Source organism: Gadus morhua, chromosome 12, assembly GCF_902167405.1.
Source record: "Gadus morhua chromosome 12, gadMor3.0, whole genome shotgun sequence".
NCBI classification, from domain to species: Eukaryota; Metazoa; Chordata; class Actinopteri; order Gadiformes; family Gadidae; genus Gadus; species Gadus morhua.
Genome location: NC_044059.1, coordinates 17932392 through 17944960, shown reverse-complemented (window position 1 = coordinate 17944960; position 12569 = coordinate 17932392). Strand labels below are relative to the sequence as shown.

The following is a 12569-nucleotide window of genomic DNA, read 5'->3' as shown; positions in this document are numbered from 1 at the left end:
GGTTGAAAACATGCAGGCTTACCAATAAATATGTTACCAATACTGGTAGCCTAATGAATTATGTGCGCGCTCGTTTTTTCCAAGCCAAGGGACAGGGCTTTCCTGAGACAGAAAGTGAACATCCATCCTTGCCTGCATTTGCGGGATATAATCTAGATGCGGGCGGGAGCGGGACTAAAAATTTGTTATTTGCAGGAGCGGCACTGTACAAGGCGGGAGCGGGGTGAATATTGTGTCACGCGCAGACCTCTAATAGAGAGCTGCTCCCCCTCGCACGAAGCCGCTGCTGGTCAATGCTCGAAGCGTTGTGATTTAATCGCTTTAATGCCGTTCCATGTCACATCATTTTTTTGCACAACGAGCAAAAAGCCTCTCATTTCCCATCAGGGGTTTCAGCCACTTTAAATGTCGGGTCGTCAACCCATGTTTGTGAAAACTTGCATTTACCCATTCTGAGCTAGAAACTCATGCTGCTATCCATTTGGATGTACGAAGTGGTAAAGTCGCAATTCTCCCAGCTTTCTTGCGGCATTTCACTGAGGCACGCCCCCTTTCGGTCGTAGTATCTCGTCGCTTTCAAAGTAGAGCGAGCAGATCCGTACAACTAGCAAAGAAGATGGCTGCGCCCGTAGTCAATGGGGATTGAGCTGTATTTTATTTGTACCACGTTGGGGGTTGTAATGTCGATTTTAAATCCTCTTACACACTTGATTTCATTGCTGCTTTAATCCGGTCACCAATTTATGCATTGCATGGCCATGCTTTGCGTGCAATTCAATGTTAAGTTGTGTTTTCAAGATAGTTTACTAAAGAGGCTATGTTGCTAATGATGACTAGCCCGCTACTACCCCTCGTGGCTCGACAGAAACACGACAGAACTTGTTGAAATTAAAATTGGCGAAAATGGCAAGATATTATTGCAATGTTAATGTTTCTGTAAAGGCTGGGGACCATTATACTGGATTATTTCTTTTTTCCAAAATAGTTCCAACTCGGACACAAATAGCAAACTGGAAGGCTGGAGCAAGGGAATTACGTCACGTTCTCGCTGAAGCTGGTCGTTCGAACCAGCATGGATGGCAGCATCAGCCGTACAGAACTGAGGTGAAAAGGCGGAAATGTTACGTCGCTATAGCGACCAGCGACTCCAACTCTAACGGCTACTCAGCTGTAAAAATGTACTACCAAGTCAAATTGCGTTTGTTACTTTTTACTACCTTTCAAGGGCCTTTATTTTATTTTTTTTACTACCAAACGGACACCGTGTTGTTACTGCTAATCACACCACACCTGGCAGCATGCCATGGAACCTTTAACGTATTAAGCAAGTATTGATCCCTAAAAATAGATCCTTTAAAAGGATTGCTTTGTTTACAAATGGAGATTTAATTAATTATCTTGCTTCAAGACAATTGTACAAGTTCACCTCAACATCCTGTAAACCAAGAAGTTTCTGAATTTTTTTGTATTGGATTTTGAACTTTGCATATTCAACAATTGGAGGCTGTTTTCCCAATGCAAGTCAAATGTTCCTTCAGCATCAGTGGAATCAGGCTTTTGGAATTGCTCAGCACTACGTTTTCTTCCTACCAAGTGAAGATTTCAAAAGTAACTAACAGCATATCATCTTAAAAAGATTTATTGACAGTTTATTCTTTCTTGGTAGCTGCCTTTCTCATTGCAGCCAGAACGTTGCTCAGCTCCTCTCTCTTTCTCTTGGCCCGGATATGAGTACCAATCTGTAAACATAAAATTCAGAGTGAGTGCAGTATTTGCATTTATTCATGAAAAAACACTATTTGACCAAACAATGTCATGGTCTTTACTTTTCATCTCAACATGAAGGCGTTTTAAGCCGTGTGCTGCATCCGAAATTGCTTCTTTAATAGCAAGTGTGTAACCCTGTTCATTTATTCCAGAGTGAAACAAAACATCCACAGAGGTGCTTTGCACTTTAAACATGGCTGCACATGCATACAATGGATAAAACAACCAAAGATATTAATCAAAATGTGCTTTATGACAGTGATCCGCCTTTGCATAAGAAAGTGAGTGACGGAGAGGGACCCAAGAGTCAATCATATGGAGCACATATGGAGCTAGTATTAATCATGTATATGTGCATATAAAATATGGTACGCTGGGAGCACCAAGGCAGCAGCATATTGATTGTATTCACCCAGATTACGATGGGTTATTTGGATGATTAAACCATGGTACGGGCCTTCTGGCATCACCAACATTTGTCAATTACTTGGTTGTACTGATTCTGCACTTTAGAAAATGTAAATAGGACCTTAATCTTCTGTAAACCATGCATTCAGTGTTTGAGTTTTAGGGGAAAAAGACTAAATCACTCAAGTATTTTACACAATGATCATAAAGACCAATGCGCTACTGCTATAGTTCACATTTGTGGCAATATACCCGTCAAACTGGCTGCAGGAAACCCTCACTTAAAGCTTTACCAAGATGACGTCTCAGTTATAAAACATTTTATTGTCTGCACTCCACGTACCCTCTTCTTGATGAACTTCAGAGCCCTCTTATCCTTGGACACCTTGAGCAGCTCCATGGCACGTCTCTCATAAGGTGCAAAACCACACACCTCACGGATCATATCGCGAACAAACTTGCTGTGCTTGGTCAAGCGCTGCAAGATAATATTGTTCAGTGTTATTTAGGAATGACAGTGGTAAAAGGCATTCATGAGTACATGGACTTGAATATTGACCGATACATTTTAAAAGTACTCCTAGCGGAACCACTTGATCCAGTTCCCTTAACACAGCAAAACATAATAGTTTAGTCACTACAGTGTTTAATTAAAAAGATACCAAACACTTCAGGTGACAGGAAAAACACTTACGCCTCGTCTGCGACTGTGCCTAGGAGCATAAACATTCTTGGTGACTGGGTGGCCTTTGCTGAGGCCCACAGCCATTGGGTAGCGGATAGCCATGTCTGAAAGATCGGAGGGGAAAGAAATACCAACGTGTGTTAAAAGAGTACCTCATCTTATGCTTTAATTGAACACAATTCAAAACCTTTTTATCTACACATTGTGTACATTGACCTTGGTTTATTAATCCCGATTCTTTAGCGATATCGGTCTATTTCTAGGAAATGGCCGCAGAACAGCTTTATCTGGCCCATCACAGATAGTTGACATCCATCTATACCCCATGGATATAACAGTCAATCATCCTTGCAGCCCATTAACAAGAAGGTCCGGCGGCTTTAGAGACCAGAGTTGTAGCAGAGCTATAGTTTAGAGTAAGCTAGCTTAATAGCAAATCGTGGATGTTGTAACTTTACATTAACGTTCACGATTAGGAATTCAATGGATTCCGAGCCAAGACTGATGCATTGGCACCATTGATTTGAACGTCTAAAAAGGACATTAAACGGAAATTATTGAGAGGGGGTCCAGCTCGTCAGAAAGCTACTGTTCGCTATTCTATAGCTTTGTGGCAAAGATTACTTCAGTGAAGTAAGACGGTTGCCTTTGTTATATTCTATCAATATTCACTATGTATGTTTCAATCCGCTATAGTTCACTAATAAGTGCATTATGAAGCCATAAATTGGCGAGATTGCAGAGATTTTTAAACGATTTTAAAAATACAAACACGGCAAAAGAATGCTCACCGACCTTCTTCAATGGCTGTCAAACAGGAAGGAGAGTTGTGAGGTTGCCGGTTGGTAAAGAAGGATTCTTGTCCAGCGCCCTCTAGCGGTGTGGTGTTGTTCCAGTTTGCAATGCTTTAATATATTTTTGCATTATACATTACTAATGCCATAAAACAAAAATGCTTTAATGTTATCAATATTATTTAATAAATATGAAATATTATTTAATAAATATGAAATATTATTTAATTTCTAAATAGTAATGTAATTTTTTCGGGCACATGTTTAACCCAATGACAGTTCCATGAACAAAGGTCCCTTTAAATCACACTGCTGATGCTGATTGGTTTATGATTTAAGATTTGGATTAGTTATTCCGTTCTGTTGGATTCCAAGCCACTATGGAATCTATGGCAATGAAATTGCTGATAAATTAGCTAAAAAGCACTGGAATTAGAAGACCAAACAGATATTCACATTCCATTGGTGATACTATATCATGAATTAAATCAGAGGTTATGTTATGGTGGCAAGATGAATGGGAGTCAGAGAGCTCAGCCAGATACTACCATAGGAACCAGAGCAGGGTTGGAGGGAAAATAATCACCTCAAAAGGGGCTAAACAGACGAAGTTGTAATAAGAAGTTGTAATAACAAGGTTGAGATTAGGTCATACTGGACTCAATTCCACTCTAGCAATAATAGGTAAAAGTAATGGTGTATGCTCTGATACACCATGGTGCAAAGTTGTAGAAGATGTTAATCATGTTTTATTTAAATGTAAGAAATTTGACCAGCACAGGCAGAAATTAAAAGAACTGGATAAAGAAAATGACATTCACAATATTTTACAGGAGCAAGGAAAGGAGGGACAAAGAAGCAGGTATTTTGTTATGCATAGGCTACTGGTGGTGGCGCTGAGCATTCACCAAAAAAAAAAAGTTCTGCACATTATCTAGCCGTATTAATGGTGCTGTTAATGGATTTTCCCGTATGGTCATATGGCTACATGCTTACACCACAAATAGCAATCCCCGTGTTATTGCTGCCAACTTCCTTGATGAAGTGGAAAAAAGGAGCTGCATTCCCACCCGAATCAGGTCAGACCTGGGTACAGAAAACCGATCAGTGGAGCAGATGCAGATACTTTTAAGAGGTTACCATGACGACCAGTTTTCTGAGAGATGCTACATTACCGGCTCAAGTAATCATAACCAAAGGATTGAACAATGGTGGGGATTTTTAAGAAAACACCATGCACAATACTGGATGAATATCTTTCAAGATTTGAAGGAGCAGGACCACATCTCAGGGGACTTCGACAAAAATCGAATCCAGTTCACATGTCGGGAACTAATTGAGGTAGCCTAATTTTTGTTATTCACTGATTTATTCTTTTATGGATCTTTTCTTTCATTAACAAATCTCTCTAATGCTTTAAAATGCCTTTCTGTTTAGCTAAGCTAGTTGACCTGTGTGTCATTTATCATTGAAGAGCACTTTGAACTGCATTTCTTGTAATTTTCTTTACAAAAATTATGCATTATAGGCCTACATATAGGCTATAGCATTATTTTTGCGCTTCTTGAAGGCCCAGGGTCCTCTTCAGACTCCTCATCATGGCTTGCTGTTTTTGTCCTAAGTTTCTTTCTCAGTTTTTCAAGAAGGGACATCCTTGAGCATCCAATTCTCTGATGACTGATATGTCAATCTGGGAAGAAACAATAAACATTAGCAAAACTATCTTCAAATGCCAGTTTGTCTCACTGTTCATACCAGATTATACTGTAACATACTTTTTTTTTCAACATTGTGATTATCCAACGTAATATAAAGTTATGCATTACACATTTACTAAAATAATTTATTTTAACTTTGTATTTACTAAACTAAATTGTCTAGGGGAAGAGAGGGCTTTTGTGGTTATAATAAAAATGCAGTTATCAGGCATTAGAAGTAACAACACACTGTTAATTGAGAATTGGTGCCATGGTACGAATTTTAAATCTAAAACAAGAGGAAATAGAAAAAACTGTATTGCAAAAAGGGCACTACTGTGCGTTCACACTAAAAGCTGTAAACCGTTTTGAGCGATAAACGCCCCTTCACTTTCTATTAGACCTGAGCGATAAAGCGATAGGAGCGATAAAACGCTTGAGCGGTAGCTTTAAAGCTGTAAAGCTGTAAATGAGAGACAACGGCTGAACTCTATGCAAATTAACTAGTAGCGTTTCGGCTGTAAATGACTGCCAGCCAATCGGAATGTAGATGGTCCCAGTAAACATACGCGAGAACTTTAGTTCATAGTTCCTACCACACATTTGTTCCTTCATGTGTGAGATTTTGAGTTGCGTGTCCCGAGCTCAATCATCCCAATTTCCACAAACCACTATCCCCTTTTGTCCGCGATAGCCAATGTGGTCTTATCATAGCCCGATCATTAACAAAAAAACACATGATAGAAAGAATAAAGCATCCAGCATATGATTTCAACAATGTATGAGGGCATACGCAATCCGCATTACGCAACAGGGATGGTCGCACAGTGGAATGCTGATGGAAACCAGCGGACGAGCGGTGGGTGAGGATGTGCACGCATTTCAGAAGCAGGGGGATACCGCAAAAAAATCTATTTCTAATTTGTCAGTTTGCCGTGTGTCTGCCTGGCACAAATGCTCCCGTTGAGCGGATCTTTTCCATAATAAACAATACCACACACACACACACACACACACACACACACACACACACACACACACACACACACACACACACACACACACACACACACACACACACACACACACACACACACACACACACACACACTAAAAGCTGAGATGCAAAATCGCCGAATAGCTCAAAACGCAACGCTGTCCAAAATATTTACAGCTCTATATCGCTCTTGCGAATTAGCTTTTCCGTTTAAAGGAGCAATGCAATGCGGTTGTATTTTTCCAGGGGAGAAGAAGAAGCTGAATAACCGTGAAAACGAATACATTTAATGATGGAATCTCCGGCTTGTGTTTAGAAATGTCAACAATCAGCATTCAGAATTGAATGAGAGGAAGGCTGAGGAGGGCTGTCAATCAAATATCGCGCTTCAGAAACGGCCAATCATAGGAAAGCCCGCCCTGCCTTGGTTCCCTCCCCCATAGTGCCAAAATTAAATTCGAGCGAGCGTAAAAACATCTTTCGCGAGAGGCTGTTACGCGCGAGAGGCTGTTTTGCGCGCGCTGAGGTAATTTGCGCGCGCGAGAGGCTGTTTTGCGCGCGCAGAGGTAATTTGCGCGCGCGCAGAGATCATTTGCGCGCTCGCAGTTAATATCTACGCGTGTGGATTAATATAATACGCCCGAATGCATCTTTTATCACATTAGTGACTTATGGCACTAATGTGTCGCCATAAAGGTCTTTTCTTTCATTTTGGACTGCACACACATCGCGAGTGACGGATACTCGCACAATGTACACACATCACTGTCTTTACAATTTCTAGGCAACTGAAGTTTAAAGATTGTCAAGTGGTTAACTCTTGAATCGCATGTACTAAGACCTGATGGGTTAGTGGTCAGAGAACAACTCATTAATGCGGGGATAAGGGGTTCGATTCCTTAATGAAGCTAGCTTTTTTCTTTCATATTGGACTGGATGTTTGTATGCCATTTTGCGTAACTTGTAGTTTATGATGAAGAAATGTTACTGGGGTTAATGTTAGGGTAACGGGTAAGACACAAAGTGTTTTTGCAACACAATATTTCTTACAATAACAAAGTCCAAAGTTTTGATGACTCCAGTAGGAAACTTAAGATACCTAGAGAAATGCGTGAGTGCTCACAAAACATCAACAAGTCAGCAGTGTGGTAGAGAGTGATCATTTCTGATATACAGTACAAAAGCTGAAACTATTAGCCAGGAGTGGGAAAGACGCAGACGCAGACGTGGGAAGCAATAAGACGCACCAACACACAGTTGCCTGTTGCAAAATGGTTCAGAGTTTAATATAAATAGTTAGGGTTAGCTGGTATGGCGTTATCTGGTATGGCTATAGTCTAATGTTAGCTTAGTTCGTGTTGTTTCGTCATGTTAATCGCTAGTAATATTAAGTAATTTATAGAAATATAGCCTATCATCACAGACTGTAGGAATTTCACCCACCCTCCATCGCGTACGACACTGACGCTCGTAATCGCCGCAAAACTCAGGCGTCAACGCGTTCGGGCAGCAAATGCATCTTTTGGTGTGAACGCAGGGTTAGTTACGACCTGGCGTTAGAATGGAACTAACGCCGGTTGCACCAACGGGACTTACGCCCGGTCTTAGCCATGTGCGGCCATGTGAATGTTCCATGGTATGCGCATATCACCGCGTTGCTAGGATACCTCGTGACAACAGCTGTTTACTATTTTACTTGACATGCTGTTAAACACCGAAATAAATAATTCATTCGTTCACTCATTGTCATTCATCAATTGTGTTAATGCCTAACAATAAAACACTGCAAACGAATATAATTAAAATATGTATTTGTAATGTCTGGTTTACGACGAGCAGGCATTTAGACGGGAATGGTTCTGTAGGAGAGATTTGTTTAATGTGTCGGCCTATATAAAACATATAAACATAGTTAAAACAACATTCACAACTGATTAAAAGTTGAGAACGGACTAATCGGCCAGCGATATCTTATGGGGTCAGAACAGTCTCATTAATAATGAATGCACAGAGAAGGATTCACAAATGTATTTTGTGATTTATAATAATAATAATAATAATACATTTAATTTAGAGGCGCCTTTCAAGACACCCAAGGTCACCTTACAGAGCATATAGTCATCATTCAAAACTATGTAAAACAGACTAGGAATAAAAGGAAAACAGAGGTTAAACATGAAGAATAATATTAATTAATAACACTCAAAGACGCCTAAAGTGAAGGGGGGACCTCACTAACCACCACCAATATGTAGCACCCACTTGGGTGATGCACGGCAGCCAATCGGTGCCAGAACGCTCACTACACACCAGCTTGAGGTGGAGAGTTAGGGATGAGGTGGAGAGTGAGGGAAAAGAACATTTAACACTATCGATCACATTTAAACAATATCGACCACATGTAAACACTATCGACCACATTTAAACACTATGGACCACATGTAAACCCTATCGACCACATGTAAACACTATCGCCCACATTTAAACACTATCACCCACATTTAAACACTATGGACCACACGTAAACCCTATGGACCACATTTAAACACTATCGCCCACATTTAAACACTATGGACCACATTTAAACACTATGGACCACATTTAAACCCTATCGACCACATGTAAACCCTATCGACCATATATAAACACTATCGACCACATTTAAACATGTAAACCCTATCGACCACATTTAAACCCTATCGACCACATTTAAACACTATCGACCACAATTAAACACTATCGACCACATTTAAACATGTAAACCCTATCGACCACATTTAAACACTATCGACCACATTTAAACATGTAAACCCTATCAACCACATCTAAACATGTAAACCCCTCTCGACCATATTCAAACACTATCGACCACATTTAAACTAACGACCACATTTAAATTATCGACCATTTTTAAACACTATCGACCACATTTAAACACTATCGACCACATTTAAACACTATCGACCACATTCAAAGCCTATCGACCACATTTAAACCCTATCGACCACATTTAAACCCTATCAACCATATTTAAACACTATCGACCACATTCAAACACTATGGACCACATTTAAACACTATCGCCCACAATTAAACACTATAGACCATATTTAAACACTATCAACCATATTTAAACACTATCCACCACATTTAAACACATTTAACACATTTAAACACTATCGACCACATTCAAACACATTCAAACATTATATATAAATTACTCTCTTCCCACAAATACATTTCAATGCACACATAAATGGATATCGGTATGTATAAATGTAAAATAAATCCATAAACAAAAATACGTTTCCGAACACATTTCTAATCCACACACAAATGTACCTTGTTTTAAATAAATGTAATATAAATCCATAAATATATTAATTAAAAAAATATTTGCAATTTTCATCACAATGTATTTGGATGTTGTAACATTTATATACAAACTGTTAAACTTGTATTTACAAGACGTTTTTCATTTCTGAACTTACTTGCATTTGTGTGGGAACTATGTATTTATGTGTGGATTTTTGAGACTCTCCTGACGTCGCTAGATTCACAAATGCATTTTTTTCAACAAGGAAGTCTCTGTAGCCAATCAGATGCCTCCCTCGTTTTCAGTCAACCACATGACTGCTGTGACTGGGTTTTTACGTCGGTGCCGTTTACTACTTTAACGGCACCGATAATCCCAAAACCCAGTCGAAATTAGATGGAAAAAGTGTCGTGACGCAGCATTCACTTCTTCACCACCTAGAGATTGTTATGTACGATCATTCAAAAAACCATGTTCTTTCCGATAGAGTAGACATTTGACAGAGAACCGGGAGGCTTGGAGGCTGGACTCAGAGGTCGGAACTGCAGCCATGTGATTGGCTGAAAACGAGGGAAGCATCTGATTGGCTACAGAGAGTTCCTTGTTGAAAAAAATGCATTTGTGAATCTAGCGACGTCAGGAGAGTCTCAAAAATCCACACATAAATGCAGACAGTTTCACACACAAATGCAAACAAGCTCACAAATGAAAAGCGTCTTGTAAATTCAAGTTTAACAGTTTGTACATAAATGTAACAACATCCAAATACATTTTTGATGAAAATTGCAAATCTTTTTTAAATTAATATATTTATGGATTTATATTACCTTTATTTAAAACAAGACATATTTGTGTGTGGATCAGAAATATGTTTGTGAAACTTATTTTTGTTTATGGATTTATTTTACATTTATACATGCCGATATCCATTTGTGTGTGCATTGAAATGTATTTGTGAGAAGAGAGTAATTTATGTATAAATCACAAAATACATTTGTGAATCCTTCTCTGTGCATTCATTAATAATGAGACTGTTCTGACTCCATAATATCTTCCCGACAGGCAGTCGATCTGTGAACACGGATCATATCGCCGGCTGTGCTTTGAAATGCAGTTTAGCGAAGCGTTGCAAGGATGGTGGTAAAGCTGCATTGCCCCTGACCAGGCGTAGGATTTACGCCTGGTCTTAGTGAAAAGAACGCTAAGCCCAGTCGGTGCAACCGGCGTAACGGTTAGGTTGAACTTAGAACGCCAAGTTACGACCAGGCGTAGTTACGACCAGGCTTACGCCCAGTTGGTGCAACCGGCCCCTGTAGTGCAAGGGAGTTCGTGCACAGATCCCTGAGACAAACGGCTACGCGCACACATGCAAACCCATAGCGAGTGACGTAGGACGTAAAGTCCCGCCCAGGTCGAAGTGGCGTCGATTTAGAGAGTCCCGTACCTTTAAGTTAAACAGTTCCGGTTTACGGTAGTTCCGGTTTAATACTGTTGTGTTTTACGACAGTTCCGATTCTCGACAGTTTCGTTTGAACTCATGTTCGAGTAACACTGGTTTGTTTTGAAGTGGAGAGTAAAGCTGACTCGACCCATCTCCGTCTCTTATCTCATCATTTACATCACTCAACACTGTGCAAGTTTTGTCTAATTTGTCGCGCCACATCAAGATAACCACCATTGCTTGTCTTTACCTTTTGTGGAAGAGGGAGAGACGTCGGAGGCCCCGACGCAGTATATTCATAATATTGTAATGACCACGGAAGAGGCAGTGAATGAAGTATTGAATAGACTGAATAGGTTTCGTCGTCGAAGGTCGGATCAAAAAAGTGTCTATGATTTCTTTGCGTGTGCATCTGAAGATGCCGTGCGCAAAGTTTGGTGTTGATTGGTCAAGAAATGTGGGAGGAGTAGGGAAAAGGCAGTTTCGCGATTTTGCGAAAAAAAATTATTGACGCAAATGGGCGTGGCCTATGCCAAAAGATGCAGCAGACTCCAGTGAATATGTGGGTACAAGTTTTTGACTGTGGGAGGTTCGGTGTGGGAGCTATAGCCCCAAACGTGTTTCTCCTTGGTATAGCGCCACCTAGTGGCCGGCATGTCTGGATTTGGTTATCTGAGTAGCGGTGCCGGACCTGGTTCTAGTCATGTAATTGGCGCGTGTGCACCATTTACGGTTTGGGCTGTAGTCCCACTTTTACGGGGTAAATAATAAAAATCCTTACAAAAACAATAGGGATCCAACCTGTTGGCTTGGACCCCTAATAAAATGTCTAATCAACCAAAACTTTCGCGACCCCCGCAGTACCTCTGCGGATCCCCTGTTGAAGACCTCTGATTTAAAGTATCATTTGCCAACGTCCTTGTAACACACTCCAGTATAGTGGTCCAGTAGGTGGCGGTATATAGTGAAAAACTATGATCCGCATTAATCAGAATAAGAAAGAGAAGATTGTGATTTGCCATTCATTATTTTTCCTGAACCTGAAAGTACTTTTTTAGTGCATTCCTATGAACATATGCACACATTCGGTTAGTTCAGTACTTAGAGAGTGGGGTTTGGTTATATTAAAGCTCAAGCATTGACTACTTCTAAATGATTGTCTTTTTGCTTAAGCAATAAAAACACAAATTAATAAAACATTGAAAATAAAATGTTATTAAATGTTTTATTCTGGGTTACATTCAATAAATAAATGGTAAATTGACTATCTAATTTGTATCTCGTGTTTTTATGGCAAGCATATTTTCTAGATAAATGTTCTAACGTTGTATTATGTTGTATATTCAGTTACCCTACATGTTCAGTGTAGGAGAAAAAAATACTTTGGATGGGGTATTGGTAGGGAAAGAATTTAGGAGATTTATGCAGCATCAAATGACCTAAAACATATAAAGACACAGAGAC

At 39.8% G+C, this 12569-nt stretch overlaps 1 protein-coding gene across 2 annotated transcripts; it reads right to left on the bottom strand.

The window, feature by feature from the left end:
- Nucleotides 1-1623: 1623 nt before the first annotated feature.
- Nucleotides 1624-3761, bottom strand: rpl36 (ribosomal protein L36). 2 transcript variants are annotated; one of them, XM_030372920.1, is made up of 4 exons: nt 3656-3761; nt 2870-2964; nt 2519-2653; nt 1624-1739 (listed from the first exon to the last, which is right to left on the bottom strand). In XM_030372920.1, the coding sequence occupies exons 2-4, from the start codon at nt 2960-2962 to the stop codon at nt 1650-1652; spliced, it is 318 nt and encodes a 105-aa protein (XP_030228780.1). In that variant the 5' UTR covers nt 2963-2964; nt 3656-3761; the 3' UTR covers nt 1624-1649. The 2 variants fall into 2 exon arrangements, with proteins under 2 accessions (XP_030228780.1, XP_030228781.1); XM_030372921.1 differs by having other exon boundaries at nt 3652-3739.
- Between the last annotated feature and the right edge of the window lie 8808 nt (nt 3762-12569).

Bases quoted from the DNA above. Each gene is read 5' to 3' on its own strand.
- rpl36 (XM_030372920.1), bottom strand. From the start codon at position 2,962: ATGGCTATCCGCTACCCAATGGCTGTGGGCCTCAGCAAAGGCCACCCA. The intron at 2,654-2,869 runs GTAAGTGTTTTT...ATTATCTTGCAG, and splicing joins GGCACAGTCGCAGACGAGGC to CGCTTGACCAAGCACAGCAA. The intron at 1,740-2,518 runs GTACGTGGAGTG...TTATGTTTACAG, and splicing joins TGAAGTTCATCAAGAAGAGG to ATTGGTACTCATATCCGGGC.